The following is a 26,422-nucleotide window of genomic DNA, read 5'->3' on the forward strand; positions in this document are numbered from 1 at the left end:
CTTAGTTTAAGGGAAGACAAAGAGTGTATACACCTACGCCATTATGATCGATTCTGAGCCATGTCACCAAGAGTCTCCAACGATTGGTTACGATTGTCACGCGGACCCCAACCAAGTAGTCTGCATCTACCAACATGGCTCAGACTAGAAGTTAGTGACTTCAAGCACTGAGTGTCTTCTACTCTTAGTGGCCATGTTTCGCTGCCGTAAAGTAAAACAGAACGGACTGCCGCGCAGTATACCCGTCGTTTTATTGATAGACGGATATCTCGCCTTCGCCAAAGGCGACGCAAGTTGGCAAAAGCCAAGCGAGCTTTTCGAATCCGTGCTGAGATTTCGTCAGATACCAACCCATTAGGGCTGATCAGACTTCCAAGATAAGTGAAGTTGTCAACGCGTTCGACTACTTCACTCCCTATCCTTAGTTCAGGTGTTGACGCAGACCAGTCCTGAAGCAACAACTTGCATTTCGAGGGAGAGAAGCGCATTCCAATCATTCTGGCATTGTTGCTTAGTGCTACCAAAAGACTCTGCATTTTGTCAGCGTCTTCACCAAACAGGACTATGTCATCTGCGTATTCTAAGTCGATAAGTGGACCTCCTGGATGGAGATCAATACCCGAGAACTCAGTCGACGAGAAAGTTATTTCCATCAGTAGATCTATGATGAAGTTAAACAAAAATGGGGAAAGTGGACAGCCTTGACGGACACCACTTGAGGTTGCAAAAGTAGATGACAGTAAGACAAAAACCAGCAATTTAAGGTACGAAGGTGAAGTCATACTGCTCAATGTACAAGGGGGTTGGAAACAGACAACTGTTTTCATACCTCTAACAGTCTTCGGGATCACTCTGTTCATAATCTACTAAGTGTATAGAATGTTGAATCATAGCTGGGTAGTTTGTTATACAATTGACTGTTTGAAATAATATAGGATTATTTAATGAAAAAGAACTGTTAAAGTTAGTTTGGAAAATTGTATTAATCACAAATTATTTATTTAGTTGGAAACATTTGACGTTAATGTATAGGCTGGTGAATAATATTCTGACGTTGGTATTAAACAATAAGGGTTTGGGGTTCTAGTATGGAACATAAATTTTCGAGTTGAGGTGCATTCAGTTGGTAAATTTCATATAAGACAAAGTAGATTTTGTAGAATCCATTGCTAATTATTGTCAAAACTACAAGCAACACAGTATAAATTGTCGCCTTCAGAGTTAAAAAAATGAAGTTCTTTCTTAAAACCAATTTGTCTTTCTCCTGATTGACTTTATTGATGGTTAGTTTTGTTAATTAGGTGTACAAACTTCGATAGTGTTCGAGAATTAACGGACCTTATTGTAATGATATAAGATTAAATCACAAATTATAAATTCTATAAGTTCTCTCTTACACAGTAAAATAATTCATAAAAAATGTACTGAAAAGATGGATGGTGGCTAGTAGTGGAATCCAGGACGCGCGTTTCGTCCTATTTGGGACTTGTCACCCGGATGCACCTGCACCCGAGAATTGATGTTCACTACAAGAATCGAATCCAATACCGTTCGCTTCAAGCGCCATCGCGTTACCCACTTGACTACTGAGTCCTGATAGCCACTGGCTTGTGCAATGAAGTGAAGTTTGAATTCATTTTTTATTGTTTGTTTGAATATATATATATATACTACACTCTCGGTTCGCTGACTCACTCATTTGCCTCACTGCTTTGTGATCTGAGTCATCTGCCAATAAAACTGTAGTCGCTGCTTCTCTTTGCCTTCTGATTTCAAACACCGTTGAGGATTAGATTGTAACGGTTACGAAGGTGATTGGTCAACGAAGCACAGCCACTACAAGACATATCGATGATTTAAGACTGCATTTTTTTATTATTAACAATTTTATAATCAGTCTACCTCATCAAACTTATCAGTTCTATTTTGATCAATGTTTTCAATAAAGAGACTTGCTTTTGCTTATAGTCAATTGTTTTTACGTAGATATTCTTAATGAAACGACGAAATGAGTGTTGAGTATCTTGAAACTATACGTGTGATCAGATCGTTAGGAATTTATTGTGCCAATATATCACGTAGTTCTGATGATCATCTCTTTATTACACTATCCAAATATACCAAAAGTCAGTAGTCAATCTTACACAACGTAGAATTTTAACGAAATAGAAAAAACCAACAGTATTTCAACTGCCCATTTAACTGTCATATACCTTTTTATTTATTTTTTATCACCATTTAAATAGACAGGTATATAGTCTAAGTGAATAACGTGAGTTAACATAAGGATTCAAGATTAGAAGGATGTAGGATTGTGAGACCATATCTAAAGGGGAAGAAGTATAAAATAAACGTAGCAATTATACTTGAATTGATTGCCGTCATTTTCCGCCGGCTGTTCTGTGCTTCAATAAGTTTCATGGATAATGGAAGATAATATGGTAAGTCATGATTAACATTTTTAATCAAATATAATATCCCTATGAGAAAACCTGTGAATGGTTTGTTCTGGTTGGCGCAACATTTAAACGTATGGTAATACTACAATATGCCGGCGGTCTTGAAAAGCCAATCAAAATTGGGATAGTCGACGTTGGATATTAGCGCGAATTTTACATGCTATTACGAGTAGCTCTTTGTCGAGACCTACGTTTTTGGCTATAATTCATTCTTTGAAAAGACTAGATGATGATTTTCTTGTAGAATAAACTGCAATCAGTATTTCTGTGTTAGGAGTGCAAAGATTACGAGCATTAGGTGATAGGAATTAGATTAAGGAGTGTTAGGGTTAAGGATTTATTTTAATGGCAGCTTATAGTACTAGGACTTCCTGCTTGATTTATCGATATTTACCCTCAATACAACCATTAATCAGCTTCTAATGCTGTATAATCCTACTAACGTTTTGCATTTTAGGACTCTCACAAAAGCTACATTTTGACTGGCTAGTCACGAGGTCACATTTGAGGTCAGTGAATAGAGTCTGTTTAGTATAGTTTTAACAAATCGTGAGCAGGTTACGGAAACATGTTTGTTATAAGGATTCATTCGGTTAGGTCTTACGAAGGTACGTAGTAGCGTATTTTGATATTTTTTATTATGGGGTGTCTTAAAACTGAATCCGTTATGTTTCAGTGGACGCTAAATTCGTAACAGTAGCATATCTTCTGTATGTAATTCATGAAGTACTACATCAAACAAAACAATTAATTTTAGAAGCTGAAATAGGAAGTAAACAAAACAACTACTAAAATTTCTATTTTGCATTGATATTTTAACAATAAATTAGTTGGACATTTTATAGGTAATAAATAAAATGAATATTACGTCCGGGAGACTGCTGATAAAAATCACATGACTAGCCACTAATGAGAATTATAATTCTAATAAGATCCCTTATTTACTCTATGGCTAAGTGTCTCTGAGTTGTTCAGTTACAAGTCCGACCAGTACTATTAACTTTGAATCAACAGCTACGTTTCTTTCTGTTCAGGATTCTCTAGTTTCTCTCTATGCTCTATGCTTGAGTGCAGAAGCCAGCCTGTGCTAAATACTTCAAATAGATTTGGTTTGTATGCAAACATAGTGGCCCAGATCACACCATAAAATTGGAAATAACAATTAGACATGGACAAGCTAAAAAGGGCTGTAAATAACAGACTGACAAAAAAATATAATAATACTAAGACGTACGACACGAGTTAATAAGTGGAGCGGGAGCTTACGATAGATGGGACGTATATATATATTAATCTAGTTACTCAGCAATCATATGAAAAGATTATAGTCCATATTAATTCGGAAAGCCAGTTTCAACTTTTACAATATCCTCATTGTCGTAAGAAACATAATCCAACTTGATCAATACACTGAAAATTGCATTTCATTTTCGGAAACTACCATAATTACCTATTAATTTAAGCAACCAAACTGAGTAAACAGAAAGTCCACTGAGGGAACAACATCAATTACTCTGATAAAGGGAAAGTGAGGAAACCGAATGCGTAGAATAGTAAAATAAGATAAAAAAAAAAGGTCTGTATTATTGTTATATCCCGATGAGAAAATGAATGGTAACTTTGGGGATCCATTTATGGACCAATACTATACGTATATTTTTATCGTATCATTGTTAAATAACTAAACTATTCATATTCGTGTCCCACTTATCGAACACGTCGACAACGTCACTTATTGTTAGCGGGACATAGACTGGATTAAAGCATGCTCAATGCACAGTTGCTTTGGTGCACGCTGATTGGCTAATTCTTATTCAATCAGCACTAGTCGATACTTGGAGAATACTCTAGATTCTTCTCATGTAAGTAATATAAATATACTAACGTTTTCCCTAATGTGCTTCTTGCCTCCATCTAACCTTGTTATTTGGAATATAATCTCTTTCCTGTTCAACCGTGTTCTGATTTGGGGACTTGTCGAGTGATTTGGTGTCCAAGAATACTAAGCAATAGGAATAGCTGGATCATAACCGTAAGAGAGAAATATAACACTTACTTTGGAAGTCTGATCAGCCCTAATGAGTCGGTGTCTGACGAAATCTCAGCACGAATTCGAAAAGCTCGTTTGGCTTTTGCCAACGTACGTCACCTATGGCGAAGGCGAGATATCTCAATTAAGGGACGAGTATACTGTGCAGTAGTTCGCTATGTTCTATATTACGGCTGAGAAACATGGCCATTAAGAGTAGAAAATACTCGTAAGCTACTAGTATTTTACCACAGATGCCTTAGAAATATTGCTCTCATCTGCTGGGATTACCGGATAAGTAATAGTGAGGTTAGACGCAGGGTATTAGGGAATAATGGCATATCTGTTGATGACTTTGTAAATCTTCACTGGCTAAGATGGTTGGGACACGTGTTACGTATGCCTGAACACCGATTACCCCGACGCACAATGTTGACGAGTGTTGTGGATGATTGGAAGAAAGTTAGGGGTGGCCAAACTAAAATTTGGCATCAGTGCTTGGAATCACTAACTTCTAGTTTGAGCCATGTTGGTAGATGCAGACTACTTGGTTGGGGTCCGCGTAGCTATCGTAATCAATGGTTGGAGACTCTGGGTGACATAGTTTAGGTCTATACACTCTGTCTTTCGTTAAACTATGAGATTAAAATTACTTTATATTTTCCTTTCTACGAACTAATTCTTTCGTCCTGCGCTATGTCCTGATATGCAATCTTTCTCTTATATATTATTACCATTAAAGTAACTACTATGAATTTGGTGTTTATCTTGTTGTGCTAATGAGGTGTGGCAACTTGGACCGATGCACATATATGTACCTGGTCCTACGCTGTAACTGACTGACTGATATATGGTACGCATGAATATTTCAAATGATAGAGAACAAACTAAACAAACATGGAGAAAAACTAATATACCCACAAATATTTATAACTGTTTCATTGCCTCCTCTATTGCACCATGCAAGTCTGGTACATTCTCATTTATAACCCAACTGGGTAAAGGTGCAGAATAGCACCAATCAGATCCACTATAACGATAAGCGTGCAGTCGTAGTATTAAGTTATTCATTTCTGGATCCTTGAAAGTAAGCTTGCAATCAGGGCATAAGGGATCTTTACACAATTGCAGACGCTCTAATACATTTGGATCAAGAGAACTTTCCAACTTTTCATCGGTCTGAAGAAAAAACCAAAGATAAATCACCTTTAAGAGTGATACGATGCAACATAAATGACAAAGTAGTGATAATTGACAATCTCAAATATAAGTAGTTAGTTGCGTACTCTGGTGGGCCATTGGCTTAGTGATTAAGGAGTTAGGATTTCAACCATTAGGTTACAGTGGGCCAAGTCCCTCTCCGCTTTTTTGAGTATGGGTACCACTTACACATAAGGTTTGACTAAAAGCCGAGTACACAAATTTGTACGTGGTGAATGAGCTACATTACAACAAACTAGTGATTTTTACTGACCCATTTAGTTTTAGACTAAGACAAATAAGCAAACAAATAGTATGATCAATTTACAAAGCACATGTTTATATATTCAGCTTCGAATTACAATGTTTATGTATGGCTTATTGATGCCAACTGATTGATCACGTATAAGTAGGTTTGACAAAGTTGCATGTGTACACGAAGAGTTCATAGTGAGAAAAAACAAATAATAATTTTTCATTGCATCATGGTGTACTACTATAAACGAAAGCCTGTTGCATCAATTAACTCGACAGGATATGTAGGACTGATGAAAAAATCTTCTTTCTAGATTCAAGTTGTTGAGATAATCTTGATCATATAAACACATCCATATGATATTCTTATTTTTATCTGCGACTGTTTAAATAATGCAATTTTAACCCTATGTCGATGGAATTAGGGATCGGAATAAACTAAACAAAATATATATTGTAAAACAGGAGCTAAGCTGAGGTGCATATAACAGATATGATATTCTTTGAGTCAATTCAGTATGAAACTCGTAGCTTGGGTTTTTGAAGTAATTCTGTGTATTTCTCCCGTGTGATAATTACGAATCAATCGTTAAGTGTGAGTAAAATCAGTATAGACATGTGTATTCATGAATAATTTAAATTTGAGGTCAAATAAACCTTCATAACCAGTCTTTGTATTGTGATTAAGCATAGTTGGATTTTGGGTTTTGGTACCAAGCAAGTTACTCTGAGTCAGTCAGTCGACAATTTACTCTGAGAACTATCGTAGCTATCACTAAAGAAGTATAGGTACTTAAAAACAATTGTCCACGCAAGATACACCTTATCCATCGGCCGGATACTATCAGAAACAATCTACAGTGGCAGAGAGCAAACCAGCTTGCAACTGAAGGGCAATTCGAATTGAATTTGGAACAGATGTGGAATCCAAACTTTAAAGTGTTATGACCTTGAATGTCTTGTTTTGCTACCACGCGACCTATCGACCAATCCGGATACGAATTATACGGATCTTTACACTAGGCCAACCAATGACGTTCAACCGGTGCGGGCAGTCTAGCGTCCTTACTGGTCCTATGTCTTCCGAGCCCTTCCACTTGAGTCCAGAACAAGATACCAGCTTCCGAATCAGAGCAGATCATTTATTTCAGACATACTTGGTTTATATATCAATCAGACAAACCGCAACGTACCATAAAATAGGAAATAATATTGTACACAAATAAGCCCAAAAAGTGGCTGTGAATGTGGGAGGCAGTAGTTAATAAACTGAACATAACTTAAGAACCGTAAATCGTACAATAATAAATTATAGGCCAAAAAAAAGCTTGTCATAAGAGGGATATAAATATACATAGTGTAATTGTTGAGTAGTTATACAATAAGAATATTAGTCCATGAATAGTCCTCGGAAGTTACCTGTAATTTAATCTCCACTCGGATATAACACCTCCCCCCCTTTTTTTTTTTTTTGAAAATTCCAACTTTAGATTCTGATTAAAAAAAAAAAAATTATATGTGACTTTAAATTCCTCAACATTCTCCTCCTCCTCGAAATAATGTTGGGTCCTTATGGCTCCAAAATACAACTAGTAGGACTTTATTTAAACCATGTTTCTTGTATTGACTGGAGAATCCACTAAAAATGACTAGATGATGATGAACGACCTTTGATCTGAGTTCATTATTTTCAAATTCATTATGAATCTCGTTAGCAGATAACGAGTCATTAAGAAAGTCAACGTCTAACAGAATTAAATTAGATTTTTGGCCATCATTCGACTCAGCTGACATATTTCCCTCATTGTTATAAGAAGTTTAATCAAAATCATATGCATTATTCTGAGAATCAATATCTGACACACTGTCATTAGAAATGGGATAGGTTGACTCAATATAAAATTCTGTCTTCCGGTGATTTTGAGTAACATCTGGCACAATTTGGTTCATCGTGTTGCTCCAGTTATTTTCTGAATACGAGTCACCATAGCTTTCTCGACTAATAGCACGTGGACCACAATTTTGTTCGAGCTGACGTTTATTTTCGCAGCTAGACAGTACCAGTAGTGTTTCATTTGATTCTGGACTCTGGGCATCATCTACAGGATCTGGCTCCTGATCATCTGGTATTGTCACAACTTCATGTGCATTTAGCACAATATTTTCTTGCTCTGAGCTGGACACGTTACCAATATTACGTTTTCCTTCTGGTATAGAGGGATTTGAATCCTGCACAGGATATGCTTCTGAAATGTCCATTACTGCACCATTATCTGCATGATACATAGATTTCTTATTTTCTACTTGAATGCAAAGTCTGCCCAAAAATGTTACAAATAGCTGTTGTTGCAAGGCAAACATCTTCTGCTGGTGCTGTAATATTAACCGCAACTGTTCGAAAGAAATCGACATTTTTTTTGCCAATAATATTAGCTCCAAAAATCACCGGCAATTATACAGCTAATTCATTTCCAAAATCTGAGTCACCACTTGAATTATTATTATTTCTTTGTTGCCAAAATCCCCGTCGCCAATTGTTATGACCTTGAATGTCTTGTTTTGCTACCACGCGACCTATCGACCAATCCGGATACGAATTATACGGATCTTTACACTAGGCCAACCAATGACGTTCAACCGGTGCGGGCAGTCTAGCGTCCTTACTGGTCCTATGTCTTCCGAGCCCTTCCACTTGAGTCCAGAACAAGATACCAGCTTCCGAATCAGAGCAGATCAGACCAGAATCAGAGCAGATCATTTATTTCAGACATACTTGGTTTATATATCAATCAGACAAACCGCAACGTACCATAAAATAGGAAATAATATTGTACACAAATAAGCCCAAAAAGTGGCTGTGAATGTGGGAGGCAGTAGTTAATAAACTGAACATAACTTAAGAACCGTAAATCGTACAATAATAAATTATAGGCCAAAAAAAAGCTTGTCATAAGAGGGATATAAATATACATAGTGTAATTGTTGAGTAGTTATACAATAAGAATATTAGTCCATGAATAGTCCTCGGAAGTTACCTGTAATTTAATCTCCACTCGGATATAACATAAAGGATTACTGAAAACATTTTAATAATCCAGTTTGAAAGTTTTGCACTGAGTACCTACTTACCTGGACGCTGAAACATATATACTTTGAATGAATTAGATGAAATGTTTGCTTTGAAGAGTAAAGAAATCTAGATTACGTTCAAACTAGTGAAGTAACTGGTTCCGATTACTGTTATTCTAAGTAGTATTTAAATGTTACCATGTCCAAAGAATTTTAAGTGCAACCATTCATGAATAAATTATGCGGATTTGTTTGTAAAGAGAAAGTTTCAAAAACGATAGAGAAACCACAATTCAGAACAAGTGGTAGCAATGAAATCACGAAAAACTAGCATAATATGAAATTCAAGAAGAGTCCTACCTCTTGGATTCTGTACTTTTCCCTGTTACGAGAATCACTCAATCTTTGGACAACTTCTTCCAGAGTCATTCCATAATTAGCACCTTTCCCTTTTAATTCACCCCAATCAGCTGAATTGTATAGGGGATCATCAACAATCGGATAACCTAAACAGAAATAACACGGGGATAACAGTCATTACAAGCAGAAACGAAGTCATTTTTACCTAAACAAGACATTAACACAGAACGAATTGTAGTGTCGGTTACTATGTTATGCCCACACAACTTATTCTAGCTTCTGGATAGGCCAATTTACTCATTCTTCTTGAGTTACATTTTGAAATTGTCAATTATTCGCTTATCAACCTTGACTGTTTTTATATGAGCATATGTGTATGTAAACTTTTTATCCTACTCATCACACGTCTGTAGCTTATTTTTGTGTGACTATAAATATTGATTAACGCTTGGTTAAATTGACTTGGCTCACATGTTTTTTCCACCACGCATCATTTCGTTTCGCTTCGTTCCTTTGATCGTCTGCCTGAATCAATAGTACAAAATATACGTATTCGAAATCATTTCTCGTATTTGACTTATTTTAATTCCGTTACTTACTAACGCGAGTTAAGTCAATAATTATATACGTAGATAGCTAGGATGTATATTTTGACAATAATCATTCATACAATCTAATTGGAGTCAGATATAGGGCCACTGAAGAATATTGGAGAAGTTGGGACCTTCAGCCATATTTTCTGGACTATTAATATTTGCATCGTTACTGTATAATTAATCGATAACTTTATTACTGCATTTTTACATCGCCCTAACTGTAAACTTTCAGCGGATTGTCACTAATATCCTTTACTTTTCTGTAATTAATGTTAGTTAATTATGTACTGCTTGTTTCGACCCTCTACCACTTATGGTATGATCGTGTTTAAAATGTAATTTGTTGTTTGGCGTGTTATGTGGTTAGGCATTTTCAGCATATTATTGTGTAGGTTTTTGTCATGATCGAATCGGAGACAACAGTTAGTCTGCCTTCGGTCATCGTCTTCTGATTGGCCACTGGGTTAGAAGGGGCGCGGGCACCGATAAGCATTAAGGTCTAGATTGTGTAAACTCGTGAAATAGTTCACCGGTTCGGCTGACAATATAGTACGTAGTGTCGATTATAATCTTCAGAGTTAACTCAGCGCAAACAACAGTAAAAAGCCAAAAGGAATAGAAAATAAAAAAAAGACGAATGAAATCAAGATGATAGTTATGGAATTAAAGTAATAATGAGTGGGTCAATGCCACCGACTACGAGTAATACCATCTGAAGTTTCCAACATTGATTAGAAGGTGGTTAATAACAAGGTTATTGTGTTTTCTTTGCTCATTCTAAGTAAAGACTATTCTTAAGAAATAATTCAACATTGCGAACATTTACAAAGATTTATAACTGTACCAAAAATGTACGGATACAAGTTATATGATGTATTGTATTACCTAAGTACTGCACATGTACTCGGATTTGATGTGTACGCCCAGTGAATAGACGACATATGACTAGACTTGTATTCGTGACAGGATTGTAGTTTAAGCGTAAGAAATGTGTCCGAGCGAACTTCCCACCAGCTGATTCTGGTACAACGCCATGTACACCCATTCTACGACTGATAGGCCCGACAGGTTGGCTACAAACCACTACTCCATTGTTTATCTCAAAGCCAGTACATTGATTGATTGGTTCAGTTGGGAAACAGCCTTCGACATGACATATATAATACTTATAAAGTGAAAACAAAACAAGGAAGTAGCTTTAATACATCGTTATTACAGGCATAGCTAATTAAGAATACGTCTTAGTTCGGAATAATTTGTAGATGAAATTTCATAGTAAAATCTAGTGTTAACTGCATGGTGATATTCACGCTTTAATTGTAATATTTCCAAATTTCTCGGCCTCGATAATGGGTTAGGGTTGAAATATGTATAAGGTCGTGTATAACACCAAAACCATGGAAACTCCAAAATGTTTTAGATTAACTTACACTACACACTTTATTGACTAAGTACACAATGATGTAAACTATTGGCTTACTGAGCAAAAGTAACATGTTCAGAAACAGACATGTGAACTAACAGACTAGTCTTGCTACGTTGAAGAAAGGGGATAGGTACACCTAGCTAATTCACTTGATATTCCTTATTGAAATTTTAAGATAGATTAAATTAGGAGCCAAATCTTAGCCAACAAGACGTCTGACAATTATTAAAAGAGGATATTTATAACATTATTACAGAAAATAAGGGAAATTAGGAAAAAATGTCTATCGATGTCATTTACTAAAGCGGTATATTCATACAGTTATGTATAATACAATTTACAACAAAACAAAGGCATTGAAACACCATAGTTATCTTATTTTATCCAATGTTGACTTATTAGATAAAACGCAGTGAGAACTATGTTAACCTTTTCGTGGATAAGTGAGAACAACTCGAACAGAGGACTACAGAAATTCCGTCTCTAAGACACCTGTATATGAATCTGGAATTCAGAATCCACTAGACTCCCGGTTTACTTAAGAACTCTTTGTCTGTAGCAATTAAGAGGATGTTCCGTGCAAAAAGCAGGAGACTATTTTCTGTATCCCTAAAGGATAAGCTTCCCTGTCTGACAGCCTGTATATGGATATATTATTATACCTACTCCGAATGGAGGAAAGTACATTGACCAGAGCCAGTGTTCGCCTCTACCACAAATACGAGCACATACTCTAGCTTGGTTTTACAGGGACAAGAGGAAATCGGTCAGAATTACTATTCATAAACAGTTGATTGACTGCAACTACTCAAATAACCGAGTTGCTAAGCATACGGTTATTATTAGAATCCGTTTAAATCCTTATACCTAATTCTTCGAAAAAGTGGAAACAGCAAGTCTTGTACTATTTTTATAAATTTTTTTATGCTAGAGTGACTTTACTGTAAATTGTGTAATAAATAACTTTGATCTCATTACTTTGCTTCATTCAACATACAACACTTAGTAGCTTAGTGGGAAATGTCCCATTGGAATATTTTGAACTAGGTGTCAATAACTGAGCACTTCATGCACGACTATCAGACTTTAAATTTTATAGCATTGAAATGTTTATATGGAGTTTTAACCAGTCAGTCTGGTGAAACCTAGAAAACTCTAATTTACTACCCGGTGTGAATATCATCAGGTGAGTGTTGACATCAAATGTTGAGATGGAAATTTATGGGTTATGGATTGAAAAGCTAGTTAGTGAATTAATAATATCGATGATTTTTCCAAATAAAGAGTAGATCATAGACGAAGGCATGGACATATACTGAGTTATAAAGTTCATTATTTCGTTTTGAAGACTGATGGGAAGAACTGTAATTTATGCAATATAATGATAAATATACATCATATAGTCTCTTCAGTTATAGGTCAATATTACTGAACAGCCACATCGTAGATGCCGAGTTACAGTCAAAAATGCTGAAGCATGAGAATACTGAATCGAACTAGTGAAAATATCAAAATCAAGCTTGTAATCCAAATTCAAATCAAGAAATGATACTATCTATATGGATGCGTTAAGTTAGATATAGAAAGAAATGATAAATATGATAAAAAAAGACGTACTTTCGCAACCTCCTTACTACTAATTTGTGATTGCAGACGTACAGATGTGTCGTAGTTCTTGGCGATTAAAAGTAATCCAGAAGTCATTCTATCATTTTTTTAAAACCATAAGCGAAAATGAAGTGTAAATACCATGTGTTAAATGCTAGGACAAATTAAAATCACCGTTAAACTTCATGCAACACAGAAACATAAATAATAAGATAAAGTTCGTAGAACATCGGGAGTGAAATAATATGAAAGTATTTGGAATTTCGTAAAAATTTAATTACTAAGCAATAACCTGAGCAATTTGACAAATTTCTTTTGAATTCTAATCAGCTACCCCCTACATGATTGAGCATAAGACATAATTACGGGTTTTCCACAGACAACATTTTACAGTGACTACGAATCTAAGTTGCAACAAGTCACATTACTATAAGTTAGAGACTCACCAAGAAATTAAAAATAGTAACAAGATGATTTTGGAAACGGCACGAAAAAAATGGGCTTGCAAGTGTCCACATTTTGACAAAAGTCAGTCAGTCAGCTACAACGCAGGACCAGGTACATATATGCATCGGTCCAAGTTGCCATACTTCATTAACACAACAAGATGGACACCGGATTCATAAAAGTAGTTAATGCAGAGGTGGTAATATATAAAAGAAAGATTGCAATAAGGATATAGTACAGGAAGAAAGAATCAGTTCGTAGAAAGAACCTCTTAGTTTAAGGGAATTATTATTATTATTTCAACACATAAATATCAGTACAAGAGGGCACCAAACATATATGCGCCACACCATATTTGTGTGTGTGTGGGCTGTGATACTGCCCGGGTGCCCAGACCGAAGCAGGTGGTTATCTTAGGGAGCCACACCCCGAGCCTTTGACCTGAGGGTTTGATCCACAAGGCAGTGGAACATCGTGAGGAGATGCATTCCTATGGTAGCCGGTGACCAGCGATTGGTTCATACGCCATTTGTTCCCGCAGGATACTAGAGCCCACGTGCACCACTGGTTTGGGATCCGGTTAAAGCACCGGACATTCGCTTTTCGTCCTCTCATTTTCGTAAACAACACCCCCGCCACGAGAAGGCAATGAGTAGGACTTCCCTGGCAGAGGCTGTATACGCGTGGCCGTGAGAGTGTATACACCGACGCCACTGTGGTCGATTCTGAGCCATGTCACCAAGAGTCTCCAACCATTGGTTACGATAGTCACGCGGACCCCAACCAAGTAGTCTGCATCTACCAACATGGCTCAGACAATTTTGACAAAAATGCAGACTAGGATCTGATATCTATTTTAAATTGTCCTATTGTCACTATCTCTTGTGTTGTTATTATTAAACTGACGGTCTCGACTTAATAGGCTCGCAGTACTACGATCTCAGAGCTTCACCTGCCCCGACCTTAATATCGATCTATAAACTGGTTAAAAAAACCTTAGGAATGTTGTAAGTCAAGGTTTACAAATATACCACTTGTTCTAATAGATATTTACCACATAAGGAAGTTCGCCATGCTTTAGGCATATAATCGTTTGTCTCTACTTTTCGGTGCCTAGGTGACCTGTTTTTTTAAGACAACTGATTATCCCCCACTAACGACTAAAAAATATTTATTTCTTGGGACGAATGCTGAAAATGAAGCTTCCTCTATAAAGACAAGCACAGGTGAAAGCATACTGATCCCTCATCTATACATATGAGAAATAATCACTGAAAAACTTGAGTAAAAACATGATGAATACACAAATTAAGAACTATCAAGCATGAAATCATTAAAATTTTGCCCAGTAAACCAGCTGCTCACAAAGAACTAAAACTGAACGACTGACATAAGCGCTGCAACAAGTTATAAACGAACATCTGGAGACTCAGTGCTTAGCTAATGTATTTTCACACAAGAAGGCTATTCAGTCTGCTCTTTCACATGCAAATCAAACTAAAAATTACTAGCATCACGAGCTGATACCACAGCTATGGTCGTTTTGAAGAGCTAGTCAACAATGAATTAGGTGGGAGATGTCTACGTTAATGAAGTGTAGGTGTAAGTAGTCAATCTTCTAGGAGTTCCATATACAAAAAATAAGAGCGTCAACCATAAGCGAACGGCTAAGTGTAGTGCTACACCAAGTTATTTCTTCATGTCTTAAACATTTGATTTCTCTTGGGTATTCAAGTAATAGTATTGAGGATTTATTGCCTTAAAGCCTGATGGCGAGACAACCTTAGCGATACTAAAGTGTAGTAGAAGAGGGTCAAACATCTACTGCGGTCGAAATAAGGCCTTAAACAAATGAGAGCGATTGAGAGAAGTTAAGATTGTGAATTAGGACTTGGCTTTTCACCACGTTTTAACATATAAGTAGCCATAAGGACGAACAAATTGTGCTCCAAAATCCGAGATTCGCAATCTCAGATCGGCTGGTATATTTATAAACTAGTCTCGAGAGCCTATCAAAGCAAATGTGGGTCACGTTTATGTAAAATCTAAAGCACAATCACCTCCACATACTTTTGTTAGGTGAGCCGTTACCCATAGTGAATGAACATACCTATCAAGGCGGTGGGTAAATCGTAGAGGACGAAGACCATAATCCTTGGCCAAAATGTGTGTGATGCTGTTAAGTGTGTACTGGCCACAGGGATGAATAGGTATGGAGGGAGGTTTATTGACCACTAGAATATCGTCTGAATCGTGTACAAACTCGATGGGAAGATCTTGGAGGCAAAGTGAACTAAAACATAAACATACTTAGTACAGGACACTCATGGCGATGAACCTTTTGAGAAAGGAGATCACTGTCATTTATAACATAGTCAGGGTCGACTTTTGCATTATTTACCAGGATTTCACCTGATTCACATTTCTGTGCCTAACAATCTTCTTTTCAGTAACACAAGGTATTCCTTACGATTACTTCACCAGAATTATTATTAAATTCAGACTGCAGGACATCACGGAGCTTACGACTAATCCACCTGTCCTTTGCATAAGCTTTGAAGACGAAATGATAGGGGAAAACCTATCAGGATGAGTACGGAAATATTTGCAAACCTTTCTAAATATCCCATCAATGTAGTAGTCACTGATGCTAGAATTTTCGTAATGCACAAAGTCAGTCGCTAATCGTTTCTTCTCTTGTCGTTTCTTAGTCAATATAACTTTAGCTGCAGCCTTTTTAGCATTCTTTCTTTCGCGTTTATTCATGTTTTTCAGAACGCAGGCTAAACTTGTACATAGGCTTCGAGCATAAAGCATGAATACAGATTACACTCAAACCCCCCTATTCACATTGCGACCTTGATAATTGGACAAACATTTGAACCAACTATTCAAAACTTTCAAACCTTGTTGGGTACAAATAAAGAACTGATTATCTCTGAGATCTGAATCAAGATTGCTGGATGTGGCGGTGAATAAAGCACCTCGGTCACTCATCCGCACCAGATCTCGCGCGGGAACGCCGTGATGTACATCTACAACCGCTAGTCGGCTTTGGTTAATCACTTCTCAATATATCGATAGCTTGTAAACTATATCCTTGAACCTATTAGCTTCTGACTTGACTGGACTGGCATACTTTGATTATAAAAATGTTACCAGCTAAGGCCTTGTCGAACTCCGAACACTTGTCGAGTTCTTGTGAGAAAGGATCATTCATCGGCATGTTTTGAAATTCATTAGTAAGGATTGGAATTTAGTGATCTACGCTTAAGTTGGAGATTTGTAGCATTTAGAGAATCAATCTCTCTTTTCATTCACTATGTAGTTATGCAGATCGTCGGAACTACTGGGGTACACGATTAAACACTTTCCATAACTTGGTTCTAATGAGTATCGATCTGTCCACTCAACCACTGGATTCAACTTGTGGCGGTAAATAAATCCCCAAAATAAATAGCTCTGTAAGTCTTCGACATTTGATGCTGAACACATTAGTTTTGATGAACTCCACTAGCTGAAGGTGCTCGGTCACGCATCCACACCAGAGCACGAGTGGGAACGCCATGTTCAACTTCTCCTGCAGTCGCCAACCAGCTTAGATCAGCCGCTTCTCGGTATATCGGTAACATATCAAATATATCTCCCAACCTTCTCGCTTCTGACTTTTGATTTCACTTGGTGAGCACGATTCAATTATAGAAGCTGTTACTGGTTAATATGTTATCAAACTACAAATACTTGTGGCATCTTCAAAGTCCTGCTTATCAGTCATGTTTACGGGTCTCCACTTTCCAATGTCATCGGTAAAACTTCCAACAAATGACTCTGCGAGTCTTGTTAGACCATTCATATAAAGTAAAAAAGAAAGAAGACCTAGGAATGTTGCTTGAGGAACTCTACTTTCCACATATCTTCATGGTAACGGGCGCTGTTTGCTTCCACTCACGTAAAGACAAATAAACCGTTAACGTAAGCAATTCTCTAAGTCTTCGACATTAGTGCTGACCTTATTAATTTTACTAAACACACCCTAGCTAAATGTTCTGTGTCAAGCATCTTCAGCAGAACTCCATCGGGTATGCTGTGTTACGCGTCTCGCACAATTACTGGTCAGCTTACATCAAACGCTTTTTGGGGTATCGCGTACTCTCCAGATATATCTTCGGACTCCTTCGTTCTTTCCTTCTGGTTTGAACGGTTTTGGGTAATCGATTACAAAGTTGTATTGGAAAAATTGTTTTCAAAACCTAAATGTCCGTGGCGCTTTTAGTGGTGAACCTTATGTGATCTGGTGTATTAAATGATAAACTGAGTCTGTCCCTTGGTCTTTAGTTGTCAGTATTCAGTAATAAGGATAGAAAGTCTATCGACCTTTATTAAACATTGCAGTTTGTAACACTGTCGAGGTTCAATCTTGTTTTGAATATATCAACAGCAGGTGCTGATAATACATGTTCCAGTAGAGATTTTTAGTAATTCGTTACTCGATGCGAGAAACAAAACTCCACTTTTTGAATTTTCTTCGAATGTCCTAGACGGGATGTAAGGATAAGACATATTAATACCAAGGTCATCGTTCAGTATACGATAAGTCAATATTAAGTAACCCCGATTTCGAAGGTAAGATTGTAGTGACATTCGCTCCCAACCACACAATCGTCAAAGCTGAACACGAAACAACTGAGGAAATAGATATTCAAAATTTAACGCGTAGAAAAACCCAACGATGGAGAAGGAGTGGTCATACTTATGACACATTTTTATCCATATGAAATCTATTGTTTTATCTCCAGTCTAAAGATGTTCTTCATCATATATTGAGGACTGTCACAACACGAATGAGTCAGGGTAGAAAATGACATAACATCCACCTGTGATCTTAAAGATTAGGCAGTTACATCATAACAAATCTACAATTTTAGGATTAGGTCTATTATGAGATCAGTACTATTATTATAGTAGACCATAATTCTAGAACCACGAACTCTAAAACTAGATCACGTTGCTTCTTCGACCTCAGGATTAGCGTAAGGAATTTATATGGTTGGGTTTCAACAATGTCATTGGTCCTCTTAACCATTATAATCAGTGTTTTGACCTGAAATTCCTTAGAGTTATCTGGTTGGATGCTACGGATATATTCTTCGAGCTTCTAAAAATCATGCCCGTTTTCTACTTTTAGAATCAGGATAGTTTGACTTCAGCATATTACTCACATTCGATGGGATTAAATCCTTCACAGTCAAGCCACGGTGGAGTTCTGTCTTACTATGACACCACAGATTTAATTGAAATCGAAGTGTCTGTAATCAATTGTGCCTCTCCATAATTTCAGCCTGAGACTGTCCGACAGTGTATTGAATGTAGACTCTGTATTATCTAGAATGTACTCATTAGTATTAGAATTAATAACTGAACTTGAAACAGACCTATTTGGTTCCTGGTATTGTATTTGGTCAACGTGTCGGTTGTGTGTTCCTAATCCATTAATATTTAGAATTCGCACCACAGGTTTCTCGACATTCTTCATCACAATCCCCTTCAGTCAGTCAGCAACAACGTACAACTTCTTACGTACGTACATAAGCTCATGTTGCCATACCACATTAGCATACAGATACAATTGTCGATTCAAACCCCATAGTGGTAGAGGTAATAAAGTATAGGCAGCAATCGAAAAGATTAGGGATTGAAGATGCTATTCAAGGAGTCCAGTGAAATGAATTCGGAGCAATAAGAAAGGGAAATGAAGAATTTAGAAGATCAGAATATGGGAGAACACAAACAGTGGATGCACCTGCGCCAACGCAAACGATTTTGAGCCATGTCATTCAGGGTCTCTAACTATCGGATGCTATTGTCTCGCGGATCACAACCAGGTAGTCTACACCTACCAGTCCACTTGACAGTGACTTCGTGGATTTGTATCATGGCTGATTGAAGATAATTTCCACGACAATATGTAACTTCTACAGACTCCAAACACCTCACATTACAATGAAGAATTCTTCATTTTAATGGATTTGATGGAGTCTCTCTTGTCACAGCATGTTTATTATTTCTGTATTGCAGTGGAAATGTAACTACTCACTTCCCGAGCTCATTAGACGTTGAAACACCACCAGAATCAATAAAGTTTTCAATGTCGTGACAAAAGTTTCTGCCTGACCATTAGAACAAGGGTGCCTGGGAGCAGTGAACAGATGTTTGCACCCTATACCATTCAACCAGGTAGTGACTGCATCTGCAGCAAAATGAGAGCCATTATCGGTCACCAACACGATGGGAACCCCTTCTCGACCAAACACCTTTCTTAATGCTTTGATTGTAAAGTCAAAATTTGGGGAAGTGAAAAAAACTTCAGACCACTTTGAAAAAGAACCATTTACTACAATTGCATTGTACTTTTCAGGAAATGGACCACAATAATCTGCATGAGTTCTCTGCAAGGCCTCGGACGATACTGGCCATGGAATTCCCATTGAAAGATGATTTTTTAACTCATACCATCTTCACAATGGTTTGCTGTACGACCTATGTCTGCGTTTATCTTCGGTAACCAACATGTGAGTCCTGCCAAGGACTTCATTTTTTCGACACCTAAATGTCCTATATGAAGGATAGATTTATTTAATGAAGGAGGAATAATAACACCGCCATTTAAACACAAAATACCATCATGAGTGGTAGATAACTCATCACGTTTTGAAAAATATACAGGAAATCTACGTTTCAGATTAGCATTCCAAACTTTCCGTAGGCACTGAGTATACATTCAAAGTATCTACGAGTTTCTCTGATGAGATCAGGATGTCTCAGCGGTAAAGGTTGCACTAACAAACAGTCTGAAGTATTAACAGGCCCATCTTGTGATGACTGATGAGTAATGTAGTCAACGTGTTGACTTTGTTTGGCGCTGCTGTGCAGAACTGTATAGTTATAGGCACTCAAATCAATACTCCATCGTTCAACCATGGCAGCTGAGGAATGTGCTGGAAAATTTTCAGGATGATAAATATACTTTAAAGCTTAATGATCAGTAACAATGGCGACTTCTTTCTGAATACATATCTATTAAGTCCCTTAACAGCCCAAAACACAGAAAATGCTTCTCGCTGAGTTTGTGAATAACGTTGTTTAGTAACCGTAAGTTTGGGTGAAACACAGATAACTGGTCTGCCTTCCTGCTCCAAAACTGCATCAATACCCACTGCTGGGGCATCAGTAATAACTACAGAATATACACTAGGTGAGTAAGTTAGAAGAACAGCGTCACTTTGGAGAAACTTTAGTGGACTTCTTCAGCATGACTTTTGTTCCTCACTACATTCAAGTGAATTAGATGCGAAAATAATAAATAAACATTTGGCAGGACAAGAAAAATTAGGAAGAAAGCGGGAATGGTATTGAAGAGCACCCACTAATGAATGTAGTTCTGTAAGATGTTTTACAGATGGTACATTTTTGAGTGGATCTAGTAGTTTCATATCTGGTCTAAACCTATTGCCATCAACTTGGTATCCAAGACATTCAAAACTAGATACGATAAATGAACACTTATTTGGATTCGCCATAATATTCTACTTTATTAAACGATGTGATAGAGCAATAAGTCTCCGATCATGAACTACCTTATCAGAACCGCGAATAATGCGATCATCATCAACTTTAACACCATTGTAGTGTGGCGTCGAGTCGCGGTTGACTATGATCAATTCAGGAAGACTACGTGCCAGTTAGCCGATAAGATCCGCCGTAAGCCAACTATTAGAAGGCACTTGATGGCTGTAGTCGAGATGTATTTGTTGGCAATCTCGTGGTATCGAAAGAATATCGAGATCATGCCAAAGAAGTACGGGTGTGGTTACTGAGCGCAACCAAATTCTCGCAAGGTCACAATCAACAGAAGAAAGTATGTGTTTTGGTACAGTTAAACAAACGAGTACAGCAAAACAGTCCCTGGTACCATTGGTTATAATAATAATTGTTTCCATTAAACCAATCGCGTTCTCTTGATAATAGTAGATCACTACATCTTCAAGATCACTGACTACCTTATTCATAACCTTCTGAAATATGTCTGGAGAACAACCTGGATCAAATGTATGTAAACAAACCAAAAGGAGTGTTAATTGTCTTCAAAACGTTGGAAGATTGATGTAAAAGGATTTGGAGACAAACATCTTTCAAATCAACTTTCGAGAACATTTTGGGACGATGGGATCGATTTAGAGTATCTCCGGCCGCTACCGTCGTTCACGTTTGCTTCAACAAACGGGAGTTCACTATTAATCTATATTCATCACATATTCTGGTGGTCTTGCCATCCGACTTCCATGGCATAACAATAGGAGTACCCGATGCTGAAGACTGAACAGTTTCAGTCATGCCTTTTGCACACAAGTCTTTCAATGTCCTATGGACCACTTCTCGAGGATCACAAAGAATTATTCGTCTTTTAAAAAAGAATGGATCACTCTATTCTTGAAGTTTTATAGGCTGAATTTTCACACGTCTACTGCACTTAGCACACGCAGCTATCAAATCTTTAAGTAAAGCATCAAAAAATTCTCTAGAAACTAGTAGAGACAACTTGACTTTAAGCCTTTTCAAATTTTTAAAACCCAGTATTGACAGTCCTGTTTCACTGACTAATTTACCACGTTTGAAACATTTAGCATTACCAAATGCACATGAACTACGAGAATGAGATTTGCCACAAGAAAAACATTTACCAAACTTGCTTTCACCTTTGTGATGTGCTTTGCAATTTTTTGTTGAATGACATTCCATATTTCCACGAAAATAGGAATCACTTTCAAACAAACGCGTGTTCGATCGACCGTGATAGTGGATCTAATCGTGACGACTAAGGAAAGCATCAGAACTTTTCTCCGGCTGGTTATCAAGTCCAATCACCGCTTTGTAGTTAATACACGCAGTTATAGCACCTTGAAAGGAGCAGTTCGGTATTTTTAACAACTCTCTTTCCAGACCTGGTATGTCAATTCCTGCAATTAATCGATCCTTCTGCTGCACATGAGGTTGATCACCAAAAGTGCATTCGCAACTGGTTTTCGTAATTCAAAAATTGATCTCCTAACCTTTTCGTTATGAAAGTTTTCTCTCTCGCGACATTCAAAACTGGTGCACTTTACATGATTTAATAGTAGTTCCCTACGAGTTGAATAAGGAAATGAGATAGACATTTCTGAATATGCCAAAGTTTATAATAAATTGCAGGCTTCTTTACCGATTAATGTAAGGAACTGTGCCACAATTTTATCATCCTTAACATCTTTCTCGGTCATGCCCTAGATTTTAAATCTTTCTAAATAATGCTCAAAAGCTTGAGAAGTTGAATGAATGTTCAACTATTTCATCACAGGCTCCATCGCGACGTCAATGTGATAATTAAGAGTATTTAAACTATAGTACGAACTAAGGATATCAGAAATAACGCGATTTAAGCATAAACTATACGAGCACGAACGAACGTATTGTATTTAGAATCCGAAATCAAACATTTATCAAGTACAAAGGAATCATTAGTTTGTAGTCACCTGCTTTTATCAAGAGAATGCAATTAGTGTAATGGAAACAATTATTCTTATGACCAATTGTACCAGTGATTGTTTTACTGTACTTGTTTGTTTAACTGTACCAAAAAGCATACATTATTCCGTTGATTGTGACCTTGCACGCCCTCGGTTACGCTCAGATGTTCTCCTTGTACTCTTTGGCACGATCTCGGTATTCTTTCGATACCACGAGATTGCCAACAAATATAGCTTATTACGCCCGTCAACCACCTTCTGGGTTTTAGCCTACAAAGGGATCTAACCGGTTAACTGGCAAGCACTTTTCCTGTAGTGGTGATCATAGTTAACCGCGACTCGACGTCACACTACAAGTTCATAAAACACTACAGCTGGACATTCGTATTTATAATTGTATGGAAAATACTTCTCCAGAAGGATGGAAAAGACAGTATCATAAAGTGATTAGAGACTCAAAATATCAATTATCTTTCATAATTCTGACCTGCAAATTAACTTTGTTTTGTTACGTTTTCCTTAAAATCATGGATATTTCGTAGGCTCCAATTTTATACAACAAATAGTTCCACTGAAGTCATCATTCAAACCATACTTTGTTTTCAGTACCTTTAAGGCAGTATATTAAAGATTCACAGATAATAAGGTTGAAGAACAGGCAACAAAGTTGCAAAGTGTTTCATAAAAACATACAGATTAAAAGACACCATTTGGAAAAATATCACCGTACCATTCTCGCATCCAACTTCTTATAATGCGTGATGTTTAAATAATGTTAAAGATAATGAAATATAGCATAAACATATAATAAGAACATTTTTATTGAGTCTGAAACCAGTTTTCTTGACAAACAATGAGCTTAACATATAATTGAAATTCTAAGAATAAACATTTGGAGCTGATATACAAGTATTTTAGTTTATGTTACTTGAAGTTCATTTTGTGGTGTGTATTGCTTTTACGAGAATGAACAATGGAATTTGTAAGGGAAAATTGAAGGAAATGAAAAAATAATGTGTTTAATGCGATGTTTTCATATTTTACAAATACAATGAGTGATTTTGGTTTATCAGCCAAGTCTTTGTCATTCGAGTATTATCTACAAGTCATCAATTGTTGCTTTTTTGAACAACAACTTTAGTCATTTATTGTTACGTTGGCGTATTCTAGCCGATCAGTGATTTTCAGGTAAGTTATCCGAGTTTATTTCTTTGATACTAGTCTAGAAATGCAACCGCTGCTGTAGGCATAACTATATTGTGCATACCATCAAACAAACGAATGGATAAACATCTTCCTGAGGTATCCATTCGGAAGTGCGCGAATGTAGGGAAGACTCAAAAATACGGGTGAAAAGGTGTGCTGTCAAAGAAGATGGTCTTCAGAAAGACTCATATTAATAAGGGTGCGCACTGAAAAGGGAATTAACATTTCTAATGATGCCAAATATGTTTGATTATCTGTCTGGAGTCAAATGACCAGGTTTTATTTAATATTAATTAAATAAATAGGTGGACCTCATGCTTTGTTAATATCACTAACATAGGAATATTAAGTTCGTTTAAATCAGACTATAATTTATTGAAGTTAAAACCATGTTCAGACAGTCAAAGCAAATAGACAGTTGTTTTGTATTCCTTAGCTTGAATCAGAAATCTGACTACATTTCAACAATGTCTCTGAAATGGTTTCGCTTCAGCGGCGATAGCTATTCATCATTTCAAATTCGAACTATGTGTGCAAAAGCTTTGGGCCAAGCTATCATAACATCGCGACTCGAATACCAAATTTCTCTAACTCAATCAATCGTTTATTGACAATTTATCTGAATGTTTTTAATTTTTAATCATTTCTCATTACCTTCTTCATGCTTTTAATTCGTCATTTATCTTTCTCATTCTCCTTATGTGGATAATAATCTTTCAAACATTTGGATTTATCCTATTAGTTTTCTTCTACTTATCGAACGTTACGCTACCCAATATCGATAACTGAAGTCGCTTACTACTCTCTATATTATTTGAAAGACTAAGTAGGGTAATGTTAGGACCCGACTTATACCCAGTAGATTGATTATTGTTTGATATGACGGAAAGAAAAGTCAATTTTCGATTGAATTACTCATTATGAGTTTTATTTAATATAACATCCGTTTTGATTCGACGTGACGAACATTCAGTGAAGTATTTGATTGTTTTTCCAGTATGATATTTTCTTCTGTATAATATACGATATTCTTGCATTCACTTGACATGAACTATGCTCAGTAAGTGATTTGTTATAAATGAGTATGTGATTTAATCCTAATTATTAATCAAAATGGGTGTACAATCAATATATAAACCAGTGTATTTTAGACTATATTTGATTCGTCGTTGTCATAGTGTTTGGGCTAATAAATCTTCACTTATACCAGTCTTGTGTTCTTACTTCGCATCATGGGAATTGTAGGGGTCCCTCGTTCCGAGTGTAAGTGATCAGCGTTTTTTTCCGGCACAGCAATCTGCGACGACCACATATAACAGGTTATAGGTATAAGTAAGTGAGTAAGAGACAAAGACATTTAAAATCCGGACACAGACTCCCTGACATGTTCATTACTCCTCGGCCTAGAAGGGTGATTTATTTCCACTACAAAACAATCCCGGCAGTATATTAAATAATTGGATATAGTAAATCAACAGGAGCCAATATCAATCTAATATAGATATAAATGTGGCATGCATACTACAACTTTTGTAACGTAGTTCTACATGTTTAGGGGTGTATATTCAATTTATTTGCGTTCCACGTAGATAAGCAAGTGTCAGTCAGTTTTCGTAATCTTCTACGACTAGTTTGATACATACTTCTACCGCCCTATACTTTCTTTTTAGATGCTATTTCTGGACTCCGGGCTGTTCGGTTTTCAGTCTATTAAGACTCTGTTCCTTTTCCAGGGCATCAATAGATTTCCATATAATTAGAAGAGTGACATCAGTAAGTTGGCTAAATCCTTACTACCACTCCTATATCATCTTTTGGTGACCCAGTGAATTCCTCAAAAACGGCCAAAAGGGGACTTGAGAACGCTGAGAAACATTTTATCTAATAAGCATTGAATATAAGTTACGCGGAAACATCTGGAAAAAGGAGAGTCACACGTAGAATTACTGACTGCATTATTACATACGCTGATACTATGTTTAATAGGGTTCCAAAACTTCCCATAGGTCCATGGCTGTTCGAGTTGCCACAAATGACTTCAAATTTCTGTACATAAACTGACTTTATAGTAAGGCGTTCCTCACGTATTTCGCGCCTTTTCTCTGGTGTTCAAGTTGTCGTGTAGAGTTAGTCTTGGTTTATTGGAACAGCTTAGAAAACCGACTCAAGAGTGTGATCAGAAGATTTATCACATCAACTTATTAGTT

General features: G+C 36.8%; 1 protein-coding gene across 2 annotated transcripts in view; it reads right to left on the reverse strand.

Annotated features, from left to right (window-relative positions):
• The window catches only part of RPUSD2_1 (RNA pseudouridylate synthase domain containing protein 2), a 23,238-nt gene extending 6,919 nt beyond the window's left edge, over nt 1-16,319 (reverse strand). Inside the window, exons 1-8 of one of the 2 annotated variants that reach the window (XM_051214175.1) lie at nt 16,063-16,319; nt 15,920-16,030; nt 15,760-15,880; nt 15,560-15,725; nt 13,012-13,099; nt 10,854-11,133; nt 9,373-9,518; nt 458-5,667 (exon numbers count right to left, since the gene is read on the reverse strand). In XM_051214175.1, the coding sequence (XP_051067327.1) occupies nt 5,416-5,667; nt 9,373-9,518; nt 10,854-11,133; nt 13,012-13,099; nt 15,560-15,725; nt 15,760-15,880; nt 15,920-16,030; nt 16,063-16,266 (1,368 nt within the window). In that variant the 5' untranslated portion in view covers nt 16,267-16,319 and the 3' untranslated portion in view covers nt 458-5,415. Of the gene's footprint in view, nt 1-457; nt 5,668-9,372; nt 9,519-10,853; nt 11,134-13,011; nt 13,100-15,559; nt 15,881-15,919 lie in introns of those variants that run through there. The other variant, XM_051214176.1, reaches the window with a different exon arrangement.
• Nucleotides 16,320-26,422: the final 10,103 nt, after the last annotated feature.

This window comes from Schistosoma haematobium, chromosome 2 (genome assembly GCF_000699445.3).
Source record: "Schistosoma haematobium chromosome 2, whole genome shotgun sequence".
NCBI lineage: Eukaryota > Metazoa > Platyhelminthes > Trematoda > Strigeidida > Schistosomatidae > Schistosoma > Schistosoma haematobium.